General features: G+C 33.5%; 1 protein-coding gene across 4 annotated transcripts; it reads left to right on the top strand.

Moving 5' to 3' along the window:
- The first annotated feature begins 3675 nt into the window (after positions 1–3675).
- ETAA1 (ETAA1 activator of ATR kinase) lies at positions 3676–16564 on the top strand. 4 transcript variants are annotated; one of them, XM_012475611.3, is made up of 6 exons: positions 3676–3949; positions 5126–5254; positions 5503–5579; positions 9104–9267; positions 9516–11554; positions 16280–16564. In XM_012475611.3, exons 1-6 carry the CDS (start codon positions 3727–3729, stop codon positions 16405–16407), a joined length of 2760 nt encoding a protein of 919 aa, XP_012331034.2. In that variant the 5' UTR covers positions 3676–3726; the 3' UTR covers positions 16408–16564. The 4 variants fall into 4 exon arrangements, with proteins under 4 accessions (XP_012331034.2, XP_012331035.2, XP_064220258.1 ...); XM_012475612.2 differs by having other exon boundaries at positions 3678–3949; positions 9155–9267; XM_064364188.1 differs by lacking the exon at positions 3676–3949 and having other exon boundaries at positions 4040–5249; positions 9155–9267.
- The last annotated feature ends 4105 nt before the right edge of the window (positions 16565–20669 follow it).

Raw genomic sequence — 20669 nt, forward strand, 5'->3', positions numbered from 1 at the left:
GGTAGAGAAGCTCCTCTGTCACTCAGACCTTCAGTGTCACAATTTTTCCCTTAATAATTTTGTCAAGTTTTAACTAATCCCTATAAGTGAAATAAGCAAGAGTTTTACTTTGGTTTATTAAAGTTTTTAGTTGCATTAAACCTTACTTATATATATATATATATATAAAAATTATTCAAACGCCTAGAAATGCTGAGTTATGAATCATATTGCATTTAAACATCTATAAGACTTTTGTTTCATATTAAGAACATTTTATTAAGGAGTTAATTGTGCTATACTTATTTCAGGAGTTATATTCAGGAAGTATATCTAATTTCAAGTACATTTAGAAATGTAACAGATTATGTGAAATAAGTAATTATCAAGTTAAAATTTACTGTAATTTCCTACCACATAATGATTACAGGTTACAGCAATCCTAGGTATGTTAAGATAACAAGTTTGGTCTTCAGGCTCAAGTTGTCCATTTCAACAATGATTACTTGGGCACTAAAGAATTTGAAGTTATGGTAAAGTATTCACTGTGATTTTACTTGCAGCATTAATATGCTTTAAGAAAATACAACATGGTTATTTCTCCTATAAACATCACTAAATTCTTTAAAATTCTTTATTTTCTAAATGTGAGTTGGATATTAATTGGGTAAATTAAGTTCTTTTAAAAATTTTTTTTAAATACTTCTAGGATTTTTGGTCACTTCACAGGTAGGAGAGATCACTGAGAGAAATAATAATATTCCTACTAATTTATACAAATGAAGGCTTAAGTAATTAATTTGAATTTTAGAAGATATAACATCATTTGTATTCCAAACAGTCTTATCTGGTTATAAATAAATAAAACTAAACAATGGTTTAAATACATGTAGGTTAAAAACAATCATGGAAATAAAAAGTATTAGTAGAAGGTCAAATACTGAGGAAAAATAATGGAATTATCTATTCACAGTGATTTATATGGTTTACATAACTGCCAGACCTGAATCTCAAATTTAGTTCTAGGATTTCTGTCAGCCAAACCGAAGAGTTAAAACAGAATAGTTTACAGGATAGAAGAAATATATCAGTTCCTCAGTGGAAACTAAGATCTTTGCCTTGCATTAAAATTTTTAAACATTTTAACTGATAAATACAACGTATGTAGACAGTGAAAAAAATGTACAGCTCAGTAAATTATCACAAAACAAATACTTTTGTAATTAACAACTAGAATATGAAAATAAAGTCAATAAGTACATGAAAGTCTCTCCTCCCTCTGTCCACTTCTAATCACTGTCCCTTCACCCTCTGAAAGTAACTATTATCCTGACTTTTATGGTAATCATTCCTAGATTTTTCTTTACTGTTTTAACACTAAAGCTTACAGCCCTATATAATATAGTAGAATTTTGCCTCATGGACTTTATGTGGGATTTATTTAATATTATGGAGGAGGGTTAGGAGGTCTAGCTTTTTTTGCTCATCTTTGTGAGATTTATCCATGTTGTTGCATAGAGTTGTAGTTTTTCATTTTCATTACTATTTCGTGGTGTGAATATAGTCCAATATATTTATCATTCTACTATTGAAAGGCATTTCATCTGCTTACAGTATAAAGTAATTTTGAATTGAATTTTACTGCTAAAAGCATTTTTTCTTTCTTTTTTCCTTTTCTTTTCCTTCCTTCTTTTTTTTTTTTGTCCTGTTACCCAAGTTGGAATGCAGTGGCACAATCATGGCTCACCTCAACTCAACTCCTGGGCTCAAGTGATCCTGCCACCTCAGTCTCCCTACTAGCTGGGACTACAGCCATGCACCAAAACTCCCAGCTAGTTTTTTGTATTTTTTGTAGAGATGGGGTTTTGCCATGTTGCCCAGGCTGGTCTCAAACTCCTGGGCTCAAGCAACCCACCTGCCTCAGCTTCTCAAAGTGCTGGGATTACAGGAATAAGCCACCGCATCCCACCAAAACATTTTTATAAAATGTATCTTGATGAACAAGTCCATGCATTTCCACAGAGAATACTCCTCAGAGTGGGACTGCTAGACCAAAAACTGTTTTCCAAAGTGGTTGTACCAGATCATACTCTCACCAGCAGTACATAAAAGCTTCCATTGGTTTACTTCCTTGATACCTACATTGTCAGTCTTTTTAATTTTAGCCATTCTGATATGGTTTTCATTTGCATTTTCCTGATTAAAAATGAATCTGATTTTTCTGTAAGTTTGTTGATAATATTTTCTCTTGTGAAGATCCTGCTCAAGTGTCCCAACCACTTTTGGTTTTGATGGTCAGTTATTTCCTTAATTTGTATCAGTTCTTCATATAACCTATATATAGGCCCTTAAATATGTCTTCTAAATATTTTCTCCCAATTTGTGCCTTCCCCTTCGTTCTCTTTAATGTTGTCTCCGAATGGACAGAAGTTCTCAAGTTATCAATTTTATATAGTCAAATTTATAATTATGCCTGGTTTTATTTTAAATGCATTGTTATGAACACAATTTATATCTTCTAAAATATTATTTTATCTTTTACAGTTAAATCTATAATGAATATGCATCTGATTTGGGGATAAAGTTTAAGGTAAAGGTCATGTTTCTTTCTTTTTCTAAGTGAATATCAAATAGACCAAGCACCATTTAATTTCAAAAGTTCCTTTTTCATTGCTCAGGAGGGTCATCTTTGTCTCAAATCGTGTTCTTTTATATGGAAGTCTGTTCCTGTGCTACCGTGTTTCTTTCATCTTTATCATCCCATCGCCATTATAACACTGTCTTAATTACCATAACTTTACATAGGTCTTGATACCTGGTTGATATCTACCGTAATTATTCTTCAAGAGATCTTCAAGAGTTTATTGATATTTTTGGTCCTTTGCATTTTGATGTAAATTTAACAAAAAACTTGTCACGACACACACACACTATAAAATGTATCTTGGGACTTTGGATGTATTAATGTTGAATCTATAGATCAATTTGGAAATGGCTGACATTGTAACAATATTGAGTCTCACAACCCATGAATATAGTATAACCATTTGTTTAGGTCTTCGTGTTATTTCAAAAATGTTTTATAGTTCTCTTTGTAGGAAGGACAATCTTTAACTTATTTCTAGTTACTTGTTATCTCATATACTATTATAAATAGTATCGCTTTAAAACTTCAATTTTATATTTGTTGCTAATCTATTGAAACACATTGATCTTTGAATATTGACTTTGTATCCAGCAACTCTTACATTATTATTTTAGTAATTTTTTCTACTTTCTTTTGGATTTTTCTATGAACATATCATCTTTGAAAAATTAGCAGTATCTCCTCTTCTTCACAAATTCGAAGACCCTTAATATGAATCTAAAGTGCAATTTTCGATGCAAATTCAATAAAAAGCTGTTAGTGTATTCAATCTCCTTTCCATCTCACAAGCTCCCACTCAGTTTACGCGTACCTAACTACTACCCCTATAATCCCTTCCAATCCGGAGGAATTTGAACACAGACCCCTCTTCCCGAGCAGGTTCCTGTCCCGGCTGCGGAAGCGCGCGCGCGCGCGCCCTTGGCACCTTAACAGCTCCGCCCCTCTCCCAGACGCAGCCAATCAGCAGCCGCCTCTTGCGCGCGCCCCACCGGCCAAAATGGCGGCTGCCGCTAACGCCGAGTCCCGTTTGTAGTGCGGTTGCCCTACTCATCCCTTTGCAAAATGTGAAAGAAGCGGCTGGTGGAGGCGGGTCATAGGCAATGAGTCGGCGGAGGAAACTTGATGACAGCCCTATCCCGAAGAACACGCCGCACAAAACAGCGGCGACTGAGGAATGCGGCTCGGTGGTCGAGCCAGGGAGGAGGCGGCTGAGGCAGGCCCGCGGTTCGTGGCCCCGCGGGGCTAAAGAGGGGCCTCCCGGGCCAGTGCGGCAGCGAGAGCAGCCTCCAGCAGCCGCCTTGTGCAGTAAAAGTAACCCCGAGGGTGAGACGTCGGCAGCGCGGCCTGCCTTGGCTTTGGCGCTGCATCCCCACAGCCCCGCTTGGAACAGGGAAATCAGGGGTGGGGGTGGAGTTTGGAGTGTGTATTCTTTTTCTGGGATTCACCCCTCGAGAGTTCAAAAATAATCCTTTACCACTCCCCGATGGGCTTTTGTCCTCGAGCTTGAGCACTACCCCGTTAGGTTTGATCATCACTTGCCACCTCCACAGCAATAGATCATGTGGTTTACCTGTTTGCGGGAAGGTGGCGGCTTTCTAGGCTTATCCTCCAGTCAGCAGCGGTGGCAGAGCGAGGAGAAAGAGCTGATAGGTCAGCTATCCTCAGTTTATGCCCGGAGAAGTTATTTCTCTTTAAAGCTTACCCCCGACCCCCGACCTATTTTAGAGAAAAGGTCATATGAAAAGTTAAAGTTTGTCTCAAAGCCTGGGTGATATCTTACCTCGTTATGAATAAACTGGAAGTTGCTATGTGTAACATCCCTCCAAGTAAGATACTAAGGACCCCTTTTATCTCGATTAGTTTTTGGTGTTCCCTTTTAAAAGGCTTCTAGTAAATATTAGTTGGAATTGAAACTCATACAAAAGGCTTTATTCTGGAGCATGTTCTTGAAATAGTCCTTGTTACCTTACATGTCTTTAATAATACTCCCATAAAGCAATTCGGGAATGAACAACAATCTTTATAGAAATTTGAAAGTGATTCTAGACAAAAATTCGCAAGCATTTGATCACTAATGCTTTTTGAAGAATCACAATTAATGTAGATTGGATAAAGTTGATGAAAGGGGCTAAACATATTTAAGTTTTTGTTAGGATACTTTTGATTTTAAGTGTACCTATAAATATGGGTGGTTCCCCAAAGCCTCCAAGTCTCAGTGATAATAAATAGAATGACTTAGGTTATACAGTATTGTATTATGCATTCATAGACCTTCTAGATTATCTAAAAGTGCTTGCTATTTACAATGTCGAGATTGGGAAGTGCTGCATGGATTTTTATATGAAACAATCATTTCATTTATGGTTCAGGTACTTATCTCTGGGAAAAAAAATTATATTGGACTATTAAAGGCTAAGCTATTAATTGACTTTGGGATATTATGAAGTAAGGTAATACTTTAAAATGCAACAATTGTAATTTTAATCATATTTTATATAGAAAGTTATGAAACACCAAAGAGAATGCTGAAAATGGACTTACTGTCATCTTCCTTCAGTTCTCCTAATGATCCAGATGGACAGAATGATATCTTTTGGGATCAGAATTCTCCATTGACAAAGCAGTTAGGTAATTCATTATGAACATTTTTTATGTGGGTAAATATTTGATAAATGATTCAGATTTAACTAGAATTCTAGTCAGATGATAGCATCGGGCACTTCTGAGAGTCTTAAATGATTTTATCTGTGTAAGTATGTGATGTAAACACATAATCCTCTAAGCTGCACTAATTAAAATTATTTTCTAAGAAGTGACAGGTATTTTTTTTAATTGAGGGTTGTTTATAATTTATAGAAATGTCTTTGTTTCCTTAGGTAAAGGAAGGAAAAAACGGATTTACACCACAGATAGTGATGAGATTTCACATATTGTTAATCGTATTGCTCCTCAGGTGAGTTATCACTAGTTTTATAGTTTGTTTTAAAACAGTGAAGAATGTGCCACTCAGTTCTTGTACAGTTTCTTTAAGTGAAAAGTATTGTCTTTTATAATTCTTTTTTCCAAAAATAAGGCAGCAAAAATTACTGTTTTGCCTTTTCTGCTTTTGAAATGCATATTTTGAAAAAAGGAACATAATATAAAATTAGTAATAGATATTTTCTTAAGTATATATGTTTTCATTTTTTAGAGTAATTTTTTACTAGGGCATTGTGTGTGTTTTTATCTAATGTGCTTAACAACATATGGCATCATTTTTCAAGTTACTAAAATAATAGAATAAGGCAATCAAAAAAATTTAAACTTTTATGGTTGTTTTGTGATTGGTATTTACTGTTGGTAGTATAATGTTTCCCCATTCAAACTGTTCTTAATACTCATTGACTTACAAGATCATCAAGAAACACATTTGGGAGGCCGAGGCGGGTGAATCACGAGGTCAAGAGATCGAGACCATCCTGGTCAACATGGTGAAACCCTGTCTCTACTAATACAAAAAATTAGCTGGGCATGGTGTCACGTGCCTGTAATCCCAGCTACTCAGGAGGCTGAGGCAGGAGAATTCCCTGAACCCAGGAGGCGGAGGTTGCCGTGAGCCGAGATTGCGCCATTGCACTCCAGCCTGGGTAACAAGAGCAAAACTCCATCTCAAAAAAAAAAAAAAAAAGAAACACAAAAGTGGAGATCACTGAATTCGGTTTTAGTCCTCATTCAGCCTCCTGTGCTGTGTGACCCAGTGCAAGTTAAACTCTCACCACCTCAGTTCATTCAGCTATGAACTAGAATTATTACTTGTCTTGCTCCTGCTCTCTTCATTGGATCATTATGAGGATTAAACTACGTAAAAATTCTTTGTAAACTATAGAGTGCTATAATTGTAAGACTATGTTAAGGTTATTACTGTAATAGAACCATTTCCAGACTTTTTTTTCTTGGCCAGGCATGGTGACTCATGCCTGTAATCTCAGCATTTTGGGAGGAAGGTAGAGGTAGGAAGATTACTTGAGGCCAGGAGTTTAAGACTCCGTCTCTTAAAAAAATTTTTTTTAAGTGTTTCATTTCTTTTTTTTTCATTTCAGTTCTTGTCCTGTTTGAGCGAAATAGAAATATGTTCAAGTCAATCATTTGACACAAAGCAATCCAATAACTCTAATACTACATGACAGTTACTGAGAAGCAAAGGCTTAATACATAAAACTGTTCTGAACTTCATTTTTTGTTCTCTTTTTCTTATTTAACAACATTTAATTCCAAGAACATTTTTGCTTACTGTCTTCTTTAAAGGAAGTATGCTATTTTCCCTTAACATGTCCTTGAATAGTTACTATATGTTGACCATAAACAATTATGTGGCACTGGTCCAAAACATGATTTGAAGGATGACTGTCATCCAGGTGGAAGAGAGAGGAAATGAAGTTTTTCTTAGCAGCTATAAAATATCCAAAATTACACCTAGCACAGTCAAAACAACTCTGTTACTACTAGCTTTACATTCCATATTTAACATGTCATAGAAATTCATTTTACTTACCATTCATTAGTTAAATAGCATTTATGCCATAATAGTACTTACTCTATAAGTTAAACAATAGATCTTCATTAATTGTGGTTTTCACATCAGAGAAGCATAATAAAATGTGTTTGGGCTGGCCAGCCTAAATAGTGATAAAAAGATAGTTGCGAATAAATTATTGGACCCTTTACCTAAGTGGGCTGGAAACGGTAGTTCATATAAAGAAATGGCAACAGTATGCAAGTGGTAACTTGTGTAAAAGAAAAAAATACAGTGAAATTAGTAGCTTTTAAAATGTTACCCTCTTAAACTGAGTACTTTTAAAGCATTTAAATGTTCAGCAGTTTCAATGTCTGTTTGAAACCTTGTCGTGTTCTCAGAATGACAAATATTTATATTGTTTATTTTTAGGTGAGTCATTCTCAAATCATTATTTAATTTTCTTTTAACATTTTCAGAGATAGCAATTTTTTTAAGATGCACTTTTATTTTAATTGGACAGTCAATTCACTTTCTGCAGGGATACTTTTTATACAATGTTGTTTATTTGAAGATGGTACGTATCTTCATTTATACAGCTTTGCACAGTATATGCCTTTTATAATGAAGTGAAGTAATGCATTTAGATACCTTATATAGCATCTGGATTATGGTTGGAAATCAATAAATTATGTAATTATTAATGAAGAAATATGTAATATATAACACATATAAATAGTATACAAACATACATAGGACCCATGTATATATAAAGTTGGGTACGTAAAGTCATAATTTAGTTCTCTGAAAATTGAATGAATTTAAAATTACTTTGGTAAGTGGCAGAGTTCATAATTAAGACTATTATTTTCTTTAAATTCAAGAATATTACTGAAACAAAAGGGAAAATATATATTTAGTCTGAAAGTGAAATTACTGATTTTCTTGAGTATTTACAAAGCTAAAGGCAACTAGGTTCAAATCGACATTAAGAAAACTGTTTTTTGAATCATTGAGCATTTGAAGACCAAGATGTAGGATGTCTTCACCTAAACCTTCTAGTAAATAAATGGAAACTGACACTCTTATGCCCAGTATTGTGCTAGATGCTGAGCTATCCTAAGAAGAGTCCTTGCTTTGAGTAGCCTATAATCTGGTAATAAGATTATTTTTTACCTTGTGTGATATTTATGTTCATTCTAGGTGCTATAAAATAGAGTGAAAATGGTTAATTTATTTGATTTGTTGGTTTGGTTTGCAAGTAATGCCTGAAGCACATTCTCTTAATTTTTTTGCATAATCAAGTGACTAAAAGGTACAGCAAAAATATCCAGATCTAAAATGCCTTTTTTCTATTTATTATCCTGGTTAAACTTTTCTGCTATGTCTATTTATTTTTTATTCTTATTACTGCCTCATTCTTAGCATCAGTTCTAACCTTGCTCTTATCTCTTAATTCAGTCCTGACCTTAATTCTGAGTATTCCTAATTTATGTCAACATGGATTGTCCAACTTTAAATAAAGACTATAATAAAGGTAAAGAAAATTTGGAGAATCAGATGATACAGAAATAATTCCATATGTATCTCTTTATTGTGAATTTTGATGATTTCTGCAACACAGTTTTTGACACTAATGTTTTTATGAGTATTTTATGACAATTAAAATGTCCATTTTCTTTTGATAAAAGCATATACTTCTATTATTAAATGTACATTTGATAAATTTAATTCTTAAAACAATGTTTTTTGAAAATAAACAATTTCTAATTCTGAACGTTTTCATTTTCTGAAACATAAGTGGATCAATTCTCGTAGCTTATTATTGCTGTCTCCCAACTTCTCATTGATTATGAGTTTGTTTGGTAACTATTACTTCACCAGAATTTAGGAAATTAATTCAAATAGTTAGTTTTTATTTTCTTTTTTCATCCCTCTCTTCCTGTCTTCCTCTCCCCCTCTCCCCCTTTTCTTTTTTTTGGAAGGGTGGTTGCTGCATTGGTACTTTATACCTTTTTTCCCCCTATCTGCCAAAGGATGAAAAACCAACAACAAATTCTATGCTGGACGTGTGGATTGGTGAAACTGCTATTCCTTGTACTCCCAGTGTAGCAAAAGGAAAATCAAGAGCAAAAATCAGCTGCACAAAGTAAGTTAAGACTTTTCAGCTTTTCTTAGATTCAGTAAAGCAAATATTTTTGATAATACTCCAGTTTGGTTTTGTGAATATATCAAAATTTTTGTTAATAAAATTTCCATAGTTTTGATCTATGAAATTTTCAGTTAAAATAATTATGTGTTAAAATCTTAGATGTTTAACATCAAAATATGTTAAATAAAATTGGATATAATGTCTCAGAACATTTTTAATTATAATTTTTTAATCTTGTTTAATAGGTTAAAAACAAAAAATCAAGAAGAAGAACTTATGAAACTGGCTAAACAATTTGATAAAAATATGGAAGAGCTTGATGTGCTAGAAGAACAAAACAAGAGGAATTATGATTTTACCCAGATGATTTCAGAAACAGAGATTTTAAGTAATTATAAAGATAATATACAGATGGAGTCATTACGTAATATAGTTCCCGAAATAGATAATGCTACAAAAAAGAAGCCAATCAAAGGAAACACCAAGATATCTGTGGCAAATGATCAAAATAGCAGTCAGAAGCCATTTGACCAAACTGCTGAAGCAGCGTTGAATGCCATTTTTGATGGTTCTACTCAGAAATGTAGTGGACAGTTAAGCCAAGAACTGCCAGAGGCTTTTTGGAGCACCAGTAATACTACCTTTGGAAAGACAAATGCTTTGAAAGAGGAGAAAATTAATACTAATGAAACTCTGGTCATTGGAAAACTGCCAAATAAAACCCCACGATCACTTTCTTCTCAAGCAGATACACCCATAATGACAAAATCATGTGTAACTTCCTGTACTGAGGAACCAGAAACTTCTAATAAGTACATTGATGCATTTACTACCAGTGATTTTGAGGATGAATGGGAAAACTTACTAGGTAATGAACCTTTTGTTATACAAAATGTCGACATACCTGAACTCTTGCCTTCTACAACAGCCCAGGTTACTGATCAAAAGGGAATTTGTACCTTTAATAGTAGAAATGATAAAAATACATCAAGAGTAAATACAAGTCTAGATGCCAGGATAGTAGATTCAAAAGTATTACAAGATCTTTCTTCAAAGACATATGACAGAGAATTAATAGATGCAGAATATAGATTTTCATCAAATTCAAATAAATCAAATAAATTATCATCCCCTGGAAATAAAATGAAATTTGAAAACTCTTCCAATAAAATTCTAATTCAAGACAAAATTCAAGATTGTACAGTTATATCTAATCTGACAAAAATAAAGGAAGATATTCACACTAAATTTATTCGTACTGTACATGCTTCTGAAAAGAAGTCTGCTTTGAATACAAGATATTCTAATGAACAGAAAAGTAAGTGCATTTTAAATCAGTCTGTTAAATCACATGTTAATACTGATCTTTTTGGCTCTGCAAATCTAGGCAATGAAACCACTGTTAGTAACCCAAATCACACCAGTGCATCGAAATTAGGCTCTTTCTTTGATGATTGGAATGATCCCTTATTTGCCCATGAAATTATTAAAGCATGTCATCAATTAGATAATACCTGGGAAGCAGATGATGTAGATGATGATTTGTTGTACCAAGCATGTGATGATATTGAAAGACTAACTCAGCAACAAGACATCAGAAAGGACAGTAACACATCAGAAAGTATACGTGAGATCAATAACAATTCTCAATGTGGAGCCAAAAACATGTTTACTCTATCTAAACAAGGAAGTAATTTGGTACAATCAAAGCATTTGAATCCAGGCAACATTTCAGTGCAGACATCTTTGACAAATAGCTTACAAATAGATAAGCCAATGAAGATGGAGAAAGGGGAAACATATGGAAATTCTCCAAGTTTTTTAGGTGCCACAAATTCGACTACGTATTCTGAGATCTCAAACTGTCAGATAAATAGTCTGTGCGTCTCTTGTACTAACACTTATGTTCCAGTACAAGTGAATAGTTCCAAGTCGGTTATTTCAGGAAATTCAAGTTTGAATGTAACTTCAGCTCATATGAGTACAGAAATTGCTACTTACAAGAAGAAATTGAGTACTAAGCAACTATGCCATAACACTATAACAGATGAAGCTCAGAGCAGCCTTAACAAAACAGTTGGATTTCCAAAGTTTACATTTACAAAGATGAAAAATTCTCGGATTCTTTGCCAGTTTAATCAAGATTATATGACTGGAACTATGTCTGATCCCAAAATTACACAGGGTGTGGAGAAAAAGAAAAGTGTCAACCCAATACTGGAAGGAGCTGTTCGACAGCAATCTTTGGTGAAACTTTCTGAATCTTTGAAACAATCTTCAAAAGGTATATATGAAATAGGAAACAGTTTTCCTTGAAAAGTATTATCTTTAAAAGTAGTAAAATAATTATTTGTTGTTTTTGAGTGTGTAATGTATAAGGTAAAACTATGATGTTTAACGAATTCTTAAAATAATACGTATAATTATACTGTATTATACAAAGAGGAGTTGGTTTAATTTTCAAAATATTACATTGGGTTCTTTCCCAGCATTTAACACAATGACTGGCATATAGTAGGTACTCAGTAAAATTTTTCTTTTAGAAAGAAAATGATTTATTCTTTCTTGGAAAATCATACTTTTAGATATATGTATTACAGTGTTCGTTTTAGGATTGTATTTCCTAAATATCTCATTGTTTTAAAACTTGAGTAATCTTAATTAAAACTTGAGTAATGATGGAACAGTGATGTGAATAATATTTAGAAATTTAGAGCATTCTAATTAAACATCTTTACTAGTGTGATATTTGATATAAACCTGCTAGTGGTGATGGTTAAAATTATGATTTACGTACTTGATACCACCTATCATTTCTGATTCTTCCAATTCCTCTTTTCCCCAAGTCTCTATTCTATCAATAAGTTTCATTGTTTCTTATCCCAAAACTATCCATTTTTCTTTCTACACCAAGTTAACATTTCTTGACGAGACTACTGCAGTTCTTTTATCTGTCCCCTTTCAATTCTCATCTCCAAATAGTGGAATAGTCTTTTAAAATTAGATGGGCAAAAAGGCATTTCTGCATTTAAAACAACCTTAAATGGCTGCCAGTCATATTTCAAATAAAATCTAAACTTATACTCTGACCAACAAAGCTGTGGATTATCTCTTTTTAACCTGCCTCCTCTTTTTTTCCTTACCAAGTTTCAGCCACACCAGCTATCTTTTAGTTTCTCAGTGTATGTTTCTTCCTTGTTCAGGAACTTAGACTGCTCTTTTCTTTGACTAAAACTACTTCTTTTCAACATTTGACCCCTCCGCCCCTCTTTTGTTGGTGCTTTCTTACAGCTCAATATAAGTACTACTTTCTCACAGAGGCCGCCTTTGAAGAGTCTATAAATAGATCTTCTCCTTGTTTATTTTTTATTTCTTAATTATTTCTTATTTAGTGATTCTTCTCTGTCTTGTTGACATTACCACTACAACTTTCCTATTTAAGTGACTTTATTTTTAAACTTACAACAGTAATATGCTAGTTGTTTAAAAAGAAAAGTAAAACAGTATAGAATAATATGAAGTAAAAAGTTAAGTCTTCTATTTCTCCTTTCTCATAACCATTCCTTAGGGGAAACCATTACTAAGAGTTTGTTATACATTATGTTGCATTTTTCATGCATATAAAAAGATATGTGTGTGTCTATATACATATACATGTGTATGTGTATATACCTATAGATTTATTTAAATATTAATAAATCTGTATACCCACTATTTGGCAATGGCTTTTGCCTTTACTTAATATATTATAGCTGTCTTTTCCTATTAGTACATATAAATTTATTTTAGTCCTGTTAATGACTATGTGATATGTATGGATGTACCATAATTTAACTGTTTCTCTGTGATGGAGGTTTGGGTTGATTGCAGTTTTTTGCAATCACAAACAATACTCCAGTAAATATCCTTCTACATAAATTTCTGCATTCTTGTATAATTATATCTGTTAATTCCTAAAAAATTGCTGCAAGAGAAAGTTTTAAAATTTGATGGATACCACCAAATTTCTATCCAAAACAGTTATACCAGTTTATCTTATCACCACTGACAATAAATAATTCCCTACACCCAGGGTGTCAAATCTTTTGGCTTCCCCGGGCCTCACTGGAAGAATTATGTTGGACCACACATAAAATACACTGACATTAACAATAGCTGATGAGCTAAAAAAAAAAAAAAAAAAAAAAAAAAAAATCTCATAATGTTTTAAGAAAGTTTATGAATTCGTGTTGGGCTGCATCCAAAGGTGTCCTGGGGTGCACATGGCCTTCGGGCTGTGGGTTGGACAAACTTGCTCTAAACTATAGCCCAAACTAGATATTTTGGAATGTTAAAAATTGTTCTCAATCTATGATAATTTTAAGTATTTACATTTGTATTAAAGTCAGTATATTGTAGCCAATTCAAGCAGGTTCCCAGCATGAATTTACTAACAGAGTTGACCCTTGAACAATGGGGGTGTTGATCTGATTTGCAATCGAAAGTCTGTATAACTTTTGATCCCCCAAAAACTTAACTGCTAATAACCTGCTGTTGACCAGAAACCTTTCTGATAACATAAACAATTAATTAACACATATTTTTTATGTTCTTATATGAATTATGTACTGTATTCTTACAATAAGCTGGAGAAAATATTAAGAAAATCATAAGGAAGAGAAAATGTATTTACTATTCATTAAGTGAAAGTGGATCCTCATAAAGATCTTCATCCTCATAATCTTCATGTTTAGTAGGCTGAGAAGGAAGAAGAGAGTAGGAGTTGGCCGTCTCATCTTGCCGTCTCAGGGGTGGCAGATGCAGAAAACAATCTACAAATAAGTGGACTTGCCAGTTTAAGCCCATGTTGTCCAAGGGTCAACTATAGTTATAATTCTATAAGACTAACCCTTCTGGAGTATTTGAGTTTTCCCGAAAGTCCTATCTACCAATCTATCTGCATTTTTTATGGGTAATCTGCCTTTTAGCTTACCTTATCAATATTTTCTTTAAGATTATTGATAGTACCGAATCTCTTAATATTAACCTTGTTGATGTTTTCTATTGTTTCTACTTCCTTTTACTTTGGTATTTAGCAAGCTGCTCTCCGGGGAAATATTTCTGAAACAAAGCTCACTTAACTCCCTCATTGATTTCAGGCAGGAGTTGGCAAACTATGATCTGTCCAAATCTAGCCTGCAGCTTGTTTATGTACAGCCAGCACACTAAAAATGGATTTTACATTTTAAATGGTTGAAAAAAAATCAAAAGGAGAATATTTCATGACATTGAAATATATATTGAAAATTATATGAAACCCAGATTTCATTGTCCATAAACAGGTTTTATTTGAACACAGCTCATCAGTTATTTATACATTATCCATGACTATTTTTGGTACAGTGGCACAGGTGAGCACTTGAAACAAGATACTCAAAGGTTAACATGCATGCTTTCTGACCCTTTGCAGAAAAAAAAATAACTGACTTTGCATGTAAGATCAAGATTAAGAAAAGCAGCTTTTGCTTAGTACTTTACAATACTTTAAGGCTTTGCTGTGTGTTTTTATTATAGATTGAGTTAAAGGAAAGACTTGATGGGGAAAATGGATGACTCCCTAAATCAAATTTTCATGGTGTGACCTGATTATCATTTGAAATTATTTTCTGTAATATTACCAAGCAAATTGTAAGATGAACTTAGTTACATTTTCTGTTGTTGTGTATTATTAACCTGTTTTCTTTCCACACAGTCAAATTCAATTTAAAGTCTTTGTAGGTGTGGTCTGAGTTTGTTGTGTTTCTTAACTTTGAGACTAAAGCATTAGATAATTAGCCAAACTAATTTCCCTACAGAAAGTGTCAAATTCAGTGTAAAGTCTTTGTAGGTGTGGTCTGAGTTCGTTGTGTTTCTTAACTTTGAGACTGAAGTATTAGATAATTAGCCAAACTAATTTCCCTACAGAAAGTATCTTCTGGTGTCTTTCTGTAGGGAAAAATAGCTATAGTTTGTTAGGTAAATAGCTTAGGAAATAAAGTCATCACAGTCATCTGGGGAACTTACTTAAAATATGTATTTCTTAGCCTGAATAACCCTTTCCATTTCTGATTATACCAGGAAAGGAAAGAGAGACAGATGATGTATTTTGGAAAATGACTTTGTTAGTTAACAAGAAAAATGTCTCATAAATTGTGAATCTTTTTCTAGATGCCAGTATAAATAATAATATTTTTCTTCTGTCAATATTACAGATTATTATTTCTTAAAAAGCATATTTTACAACATAAACAGTTATACTCGTAAAAGTTTACTTAAACATGTATTAGGGTGATGGTCTTAAACTTGTATCATTTAAATGAGAAAGTGATTTCTGATACATGTTCAACTTACTAAGTTAGTTGAGATTATTTTAAAGTTTCTCCAAAATGTATCTGCCAAATAAAAATATAATTTCTAACAGTCAATTACAGGTAACCAGTTTGATATGAGAGATTTTATTTTATCACTCCAAAATATGTTTCCTTAGTGGATGAAATGAAACCTTTATAGCTCTATAAGGAAAAAATAGATTTGAATATTAATATAACATGTAAATATACATGATTTGAGATATTGATAGCTAATTTAATTTCTTATATTTTGACTACTTTCCTATTAAAGTTTACATAACATTTTAAATCCTAGTGTATCCTTTATAAAGATATATTTATTCATAGGTTATATAAATGAGATGTCATTGTTCACAAGAATTGTTTGGTGGATAGTGAAATAGTTTTCTATCAAATTGAATTTTATCACACTGTGAAAAGAATGTGTCAAATAGAGACAGATCAATCGGTGCTTGATTTTCTTTTGAACTGGAGCATTATATCTGTATTAGATACTTGGAATTTTATATTTAGTGGTTTAGTTTGATTTACTGGTCAAACCAGTATGGCATATCTGGGTGATAAAAGAGCAAAAATTAAAGCACATATTGAATGACTTTATAGGCAATAAAAGTAAAACTTATCTTTTGTTGAATTTTCAGAGGAAGAGGAGAAAAATAGAAAGTGTTCTCCTGAAGAAATTCAGAGAAAAAGACAAGAAGCGCTGGTTCGGAGAATGGCTAAAGCACAAGCCTCATGTGGAAATGCAACTCCCACTTCATTTCTTTAATGAAATATTAGTTGGAAGACTTCACAAAGACTACTGATAACTATCTGTGATAGGAATTTTTTTTCTTGATTTCTCTGTGAGAAATGTAATGCTGACTTTTATAAAGGCCAGATTCCTATTTTATTTAATAAATCAGTGTTTGCAATGATAAATGAAACATTTCCTTGACATATATTTGAAAGTCATTACATGTAAGTTTTGGAAATACAGGAAAGTTAGCAATTATGTATAGAAATTACACAGAGGAAAATAGTTATATTTTTAAATGCTATTATTGCAGAGGATTATCAAAAATAGGTAATCTATGTTATTTCCTATTGTAACGTCTTTTCCTAATATAAAACTTCAACTTACTAAGTTAGTAGAGACTATTTTTGTAGTTTTAGTTTCATTAACTGTTGCTTAAGGTTTTTATACACATCCAGATTCGTATTTCTAGGAACATGGTTGATAAGAAATAAAGAACTTTATTTGTAAGGAAATTATTTTCAGTTCTTAGAAGTAGATTGGAATTTTAATAATTCTAAAATGTGACACATTTTGGAAACTTTCCACCATGTTTAGGAAAACTTTAAGAAGTCAGTTTAGAAGAAAAGAAGTAGTGGATTGTCTACAAAACTAAGGTGGCATCATTAACATTTAGAACTGGCAGAAACTTCAGATGTCATCTGGTCCAGCTTCTTTATTGTATCAGTAAAAGAAACTAATACTGTTTTCAAAGTCATAGACAAGTTAATGCTGTGCTAGGATTAGAATGATTTCTTTGGACACCTAAACAGTTACACCATTTGTTTCAAAGTATTAGTACATAAAATTACTGAGGGAGTATTAATTATAGTATAAAACAAAATATGTAATTAAAAGCACGATAAGGACTGTTTGATAATGTTCGTTGTTCCTTATTTTGCTTTAAAGAATTAGTCTTCTCAGGATATAAAAATAAGAATTTCAGTTTTTCTTTAACTGTGTAATTTTCCCCTTAATTAATTTACTAATTTTTTCTTCTCTATTACTGTTTTTTTTTTTTTTCTTTTTTTGCCATTTTGCCTATTTGGAATTTGCTGAACCAATAATAGAAATCCAACTAGAGGGCATAAGGCAGGGAAGATGCTTTATTTCTCTTAAATGGTTTTTAGGACCTCTAGAGAAAGTCAGAGATATGAAACACCTGTCATGATGTGGCATTTATCACTATTCAGGTGTCTCAAAGCTATGATAATATGGTAGTTACTGCGCTTTAGGTATACAGATGCTCCTCGACTTACCATGGAGTTACTTCCCAGTAAACCCATCATGAGTTGAAAATACCTTAAGTTAAAAATGCATTTAATACACTTAATCTACCTAACAGCATAACTTAGCCTAGCCTACCTTAAACATGCTCAAGTCAGTCACTTACATTAGCCGATAGTTGGGCAAATCCTCTGGCAACACGACACACTGTTAAGTATCAGTTGAGCTGATGCCCAGCATCGTGAGAATGTTGTACCACATATCTCTAGCCTGGGAAAGAATCAAAGTTTAAAGTATGGTTTCTATTGAACACATATCACTTTTGTACCACCTTAAAGTTGAAATATTGTAAGTCAATCATTTTAAGTCGGGGACTGTCTGTACATTATATTGTAAATGGTATTTTCATATATACAGTGGAGTAATAGAGTTTAACCTATATCATTTTTCTAAGAATATATATAATAACCTAGATAAATGCAAGTAGTTTCTATGTAAGAAAATAAAGAGCCGAGAATCTTACTAAAAGTGGCTTCACTGTGTTCTGACTATGCTTTGAACATCTCTGTCCTTGTTTAAGCTCCTCCCTGCTTACTGCTTGCTTTTTTCCGAGTACTTTTAGCCTATTCTGTTCATTCATTTAGACTCAGCCTAATAAGCCTGTTTCTTTGAATCTCAGCCCTAACCATGTTCACTGGAATTGATTGCTTCTCTCTGATCATAACACTACTGATTACTTGTGTCTTTCGTGGAACAATTCTATATTGCCTTATATGTTGTTTAGTTGTATATAGCGTCTTTTATAATTGGTCATTTTGTGTCTCTGATAATTCTGCCAAATTCTTACACAGCCCATAGTGTTATTTACATAATAGTTTTCTCTAAGTGACTCCCTCTTTTTTTAAAAAATTTTTTTTTTATAAAGGATACTTTTATAGCACTTCTGGGTGGTGGCAGGTGTAGTGGCCCAGTACATCTGAACTGATTGGTTTTTAGGGTCACTGCTGCTGTTCGTCCCACGCTCCTTTCCTATCCTGATTCTTCCTTTAGCCTTATTGGAAACACTAGGGGGTGAGTGGCCCATAAATGAGCATGCAGAGGGCTGTCTACATAGTTTGCCTGGCTTTACCCTTTCCAAGTCTGTAGGGAATCTGTTCCCACAGGGGAAAGGCCGACTGGTAGGCCTGGCAATTTCCCCCTAACATTCTGCTGCTGTTTCTGCATATCAGACTGATGCTAATAATGCCATTATTTCAGAAAAATAGCCTGTTCCAAAGTAGAGCTTATCTCTCATTAACCTTTTCCTGTTAGAGAGAGATGACCCTGATCCCAGGAACATTTGGGTTGCTTACTGCAGACACAATCAGTGGTATGCAGATCATACCATGGGAAACACTGCCTTCTATACTACTCTATTATCACCAGCTTCTAAGTTACCAAGAATGTAGACACCTTACTCATTTCTTTCCACCTGATATTGACAGCCAGTGGTTACTCATTAAATGTTGAATGAATTTAGACAGAATGTGGCAGCAGAAATCCTGCCCTCCCCAACTCGAAACAATTTGACTCTGATTCTCTCAGCTTTAGGGTTGGGAATGTTTCTAGGAACAATTTAAATAAAGCCTAGCACTAGCATAAGTGATTATTTAGAATCTGACCATGGGTTTCAGTTCTCGCCAGGTGTGATCATAATCACTTGTGGGATCCTAAAACAAAAACTAAACTGAACTCCTGTCTTCTCTTAGACCTCATAAATGAGTAGATGTGTTTTATTTCAGACATGTCTTTTGAAAGGCCATCGGCTAATAGGCACTATTGAAAATAAATGTAATTGCTAGACTTAAATAACATTGCTAAATGGCTTCAACTATATTTAATTAACTTCTCAAAACAACCATATAAAGTAACACTTTTACACCTGTTTTACAAATAGAGAAAGTAATCAGATTGACTTTCTCAAAATCCCACATTTAGAAGTTGGACCTAGAGTTTAAACCCAAATAGTCTTAATACCAAATATTGTGATCTTAACCACTGAGTATACTATCCGGAAACAGTTCATAAGAACTAGTTATCTATGGAAAAATTAACAGGAAAGAATTAAAGCATTTTGGGCATTTGTGCCAAAAATACCGTTACTATTCCGTAGGTCTCTTATAGCTCAAGAGAATACTTTTTCTGATCCCAATTTCTATTATAGATGATTGCTATACTTTGTGTGGGTAGGTGGGTAGGTTTTGATTGTATTAGCCCACATAGAGGTTGCCTTTTTTTATTCAACTATTAAACAAAAGAATAGAGAGTACATAAAATGCATAGCTACTTTAAAATGCCTTCATTTCACTTCATTGTTTTAGTACCTTCTGGGTGTTCTGGTTTTAAATCTGTTGGGGAAAAACTAATTTCCTAGTCCAAGATGTAATGGCATACCTCAAGCTGCTAATAAAACTTCAAGCAGTTAAATTAAGGTTTGTGGTTAGATGCACACTATATGGAGTACTTGTATTCAAAGGTTTTAAGTCCTAGGGCCTTTTAATACTCTTCAGTTGAGGACTCCAAAAAAGCTTTTGCTTAAGTGGGTTTTATCTGTTGATATTTACATATTAGAAGTGATATATTTATTAATATATTTTAAAAGCTATTACATGTTAACAAATGTGCCTGTTATGAAAAACATACTTTTTTTTTTTTTTTTTTTTTTTTTTTGAGACGGAGTTTCGCTCTTGTTACCCAGGCTGGAGTGCAATGGCGCGATCTCGGCTCACCTCAACCTCCGCCTCCTGGGTTCAGGCAATTCTCCTGCCTCAGCCTCCTGAGTAGCTGGGATTACAGGCACGCGCCACCATGCCCAGCTAATTTTTTGTATTAGTAGAGACGGGGTTTCACCATGTTGACCAGGATGGTCTCGATCTCTTGACCTCGTGATCCACCCGCCTCGGCCTCCCAAAGTGCTGCGATTACAGGCTTGAGCCACCGTGCCCGGCCGAAAAACATACTTTTTAAAACAAAAATCTGAGCGAAGAAAA

Source organism: Aotus nancymaae, unplaced genomic scaffold, assembly GCF_030222135.1.
Source record: "Aotus nancymaae isolate 86718 unplaced genomic scaffold, 86718_ANA_hifiasm-v0.15.2.pri h1tg000057l, whole genome shotgun sequence".
NCBI classification, from domain to species: domain Eukaryota; kingdom Metazoa; phylum Chordata; class Mammalia; order Primates; family Aotidae; genus Aotus; species Aotus nancymaae.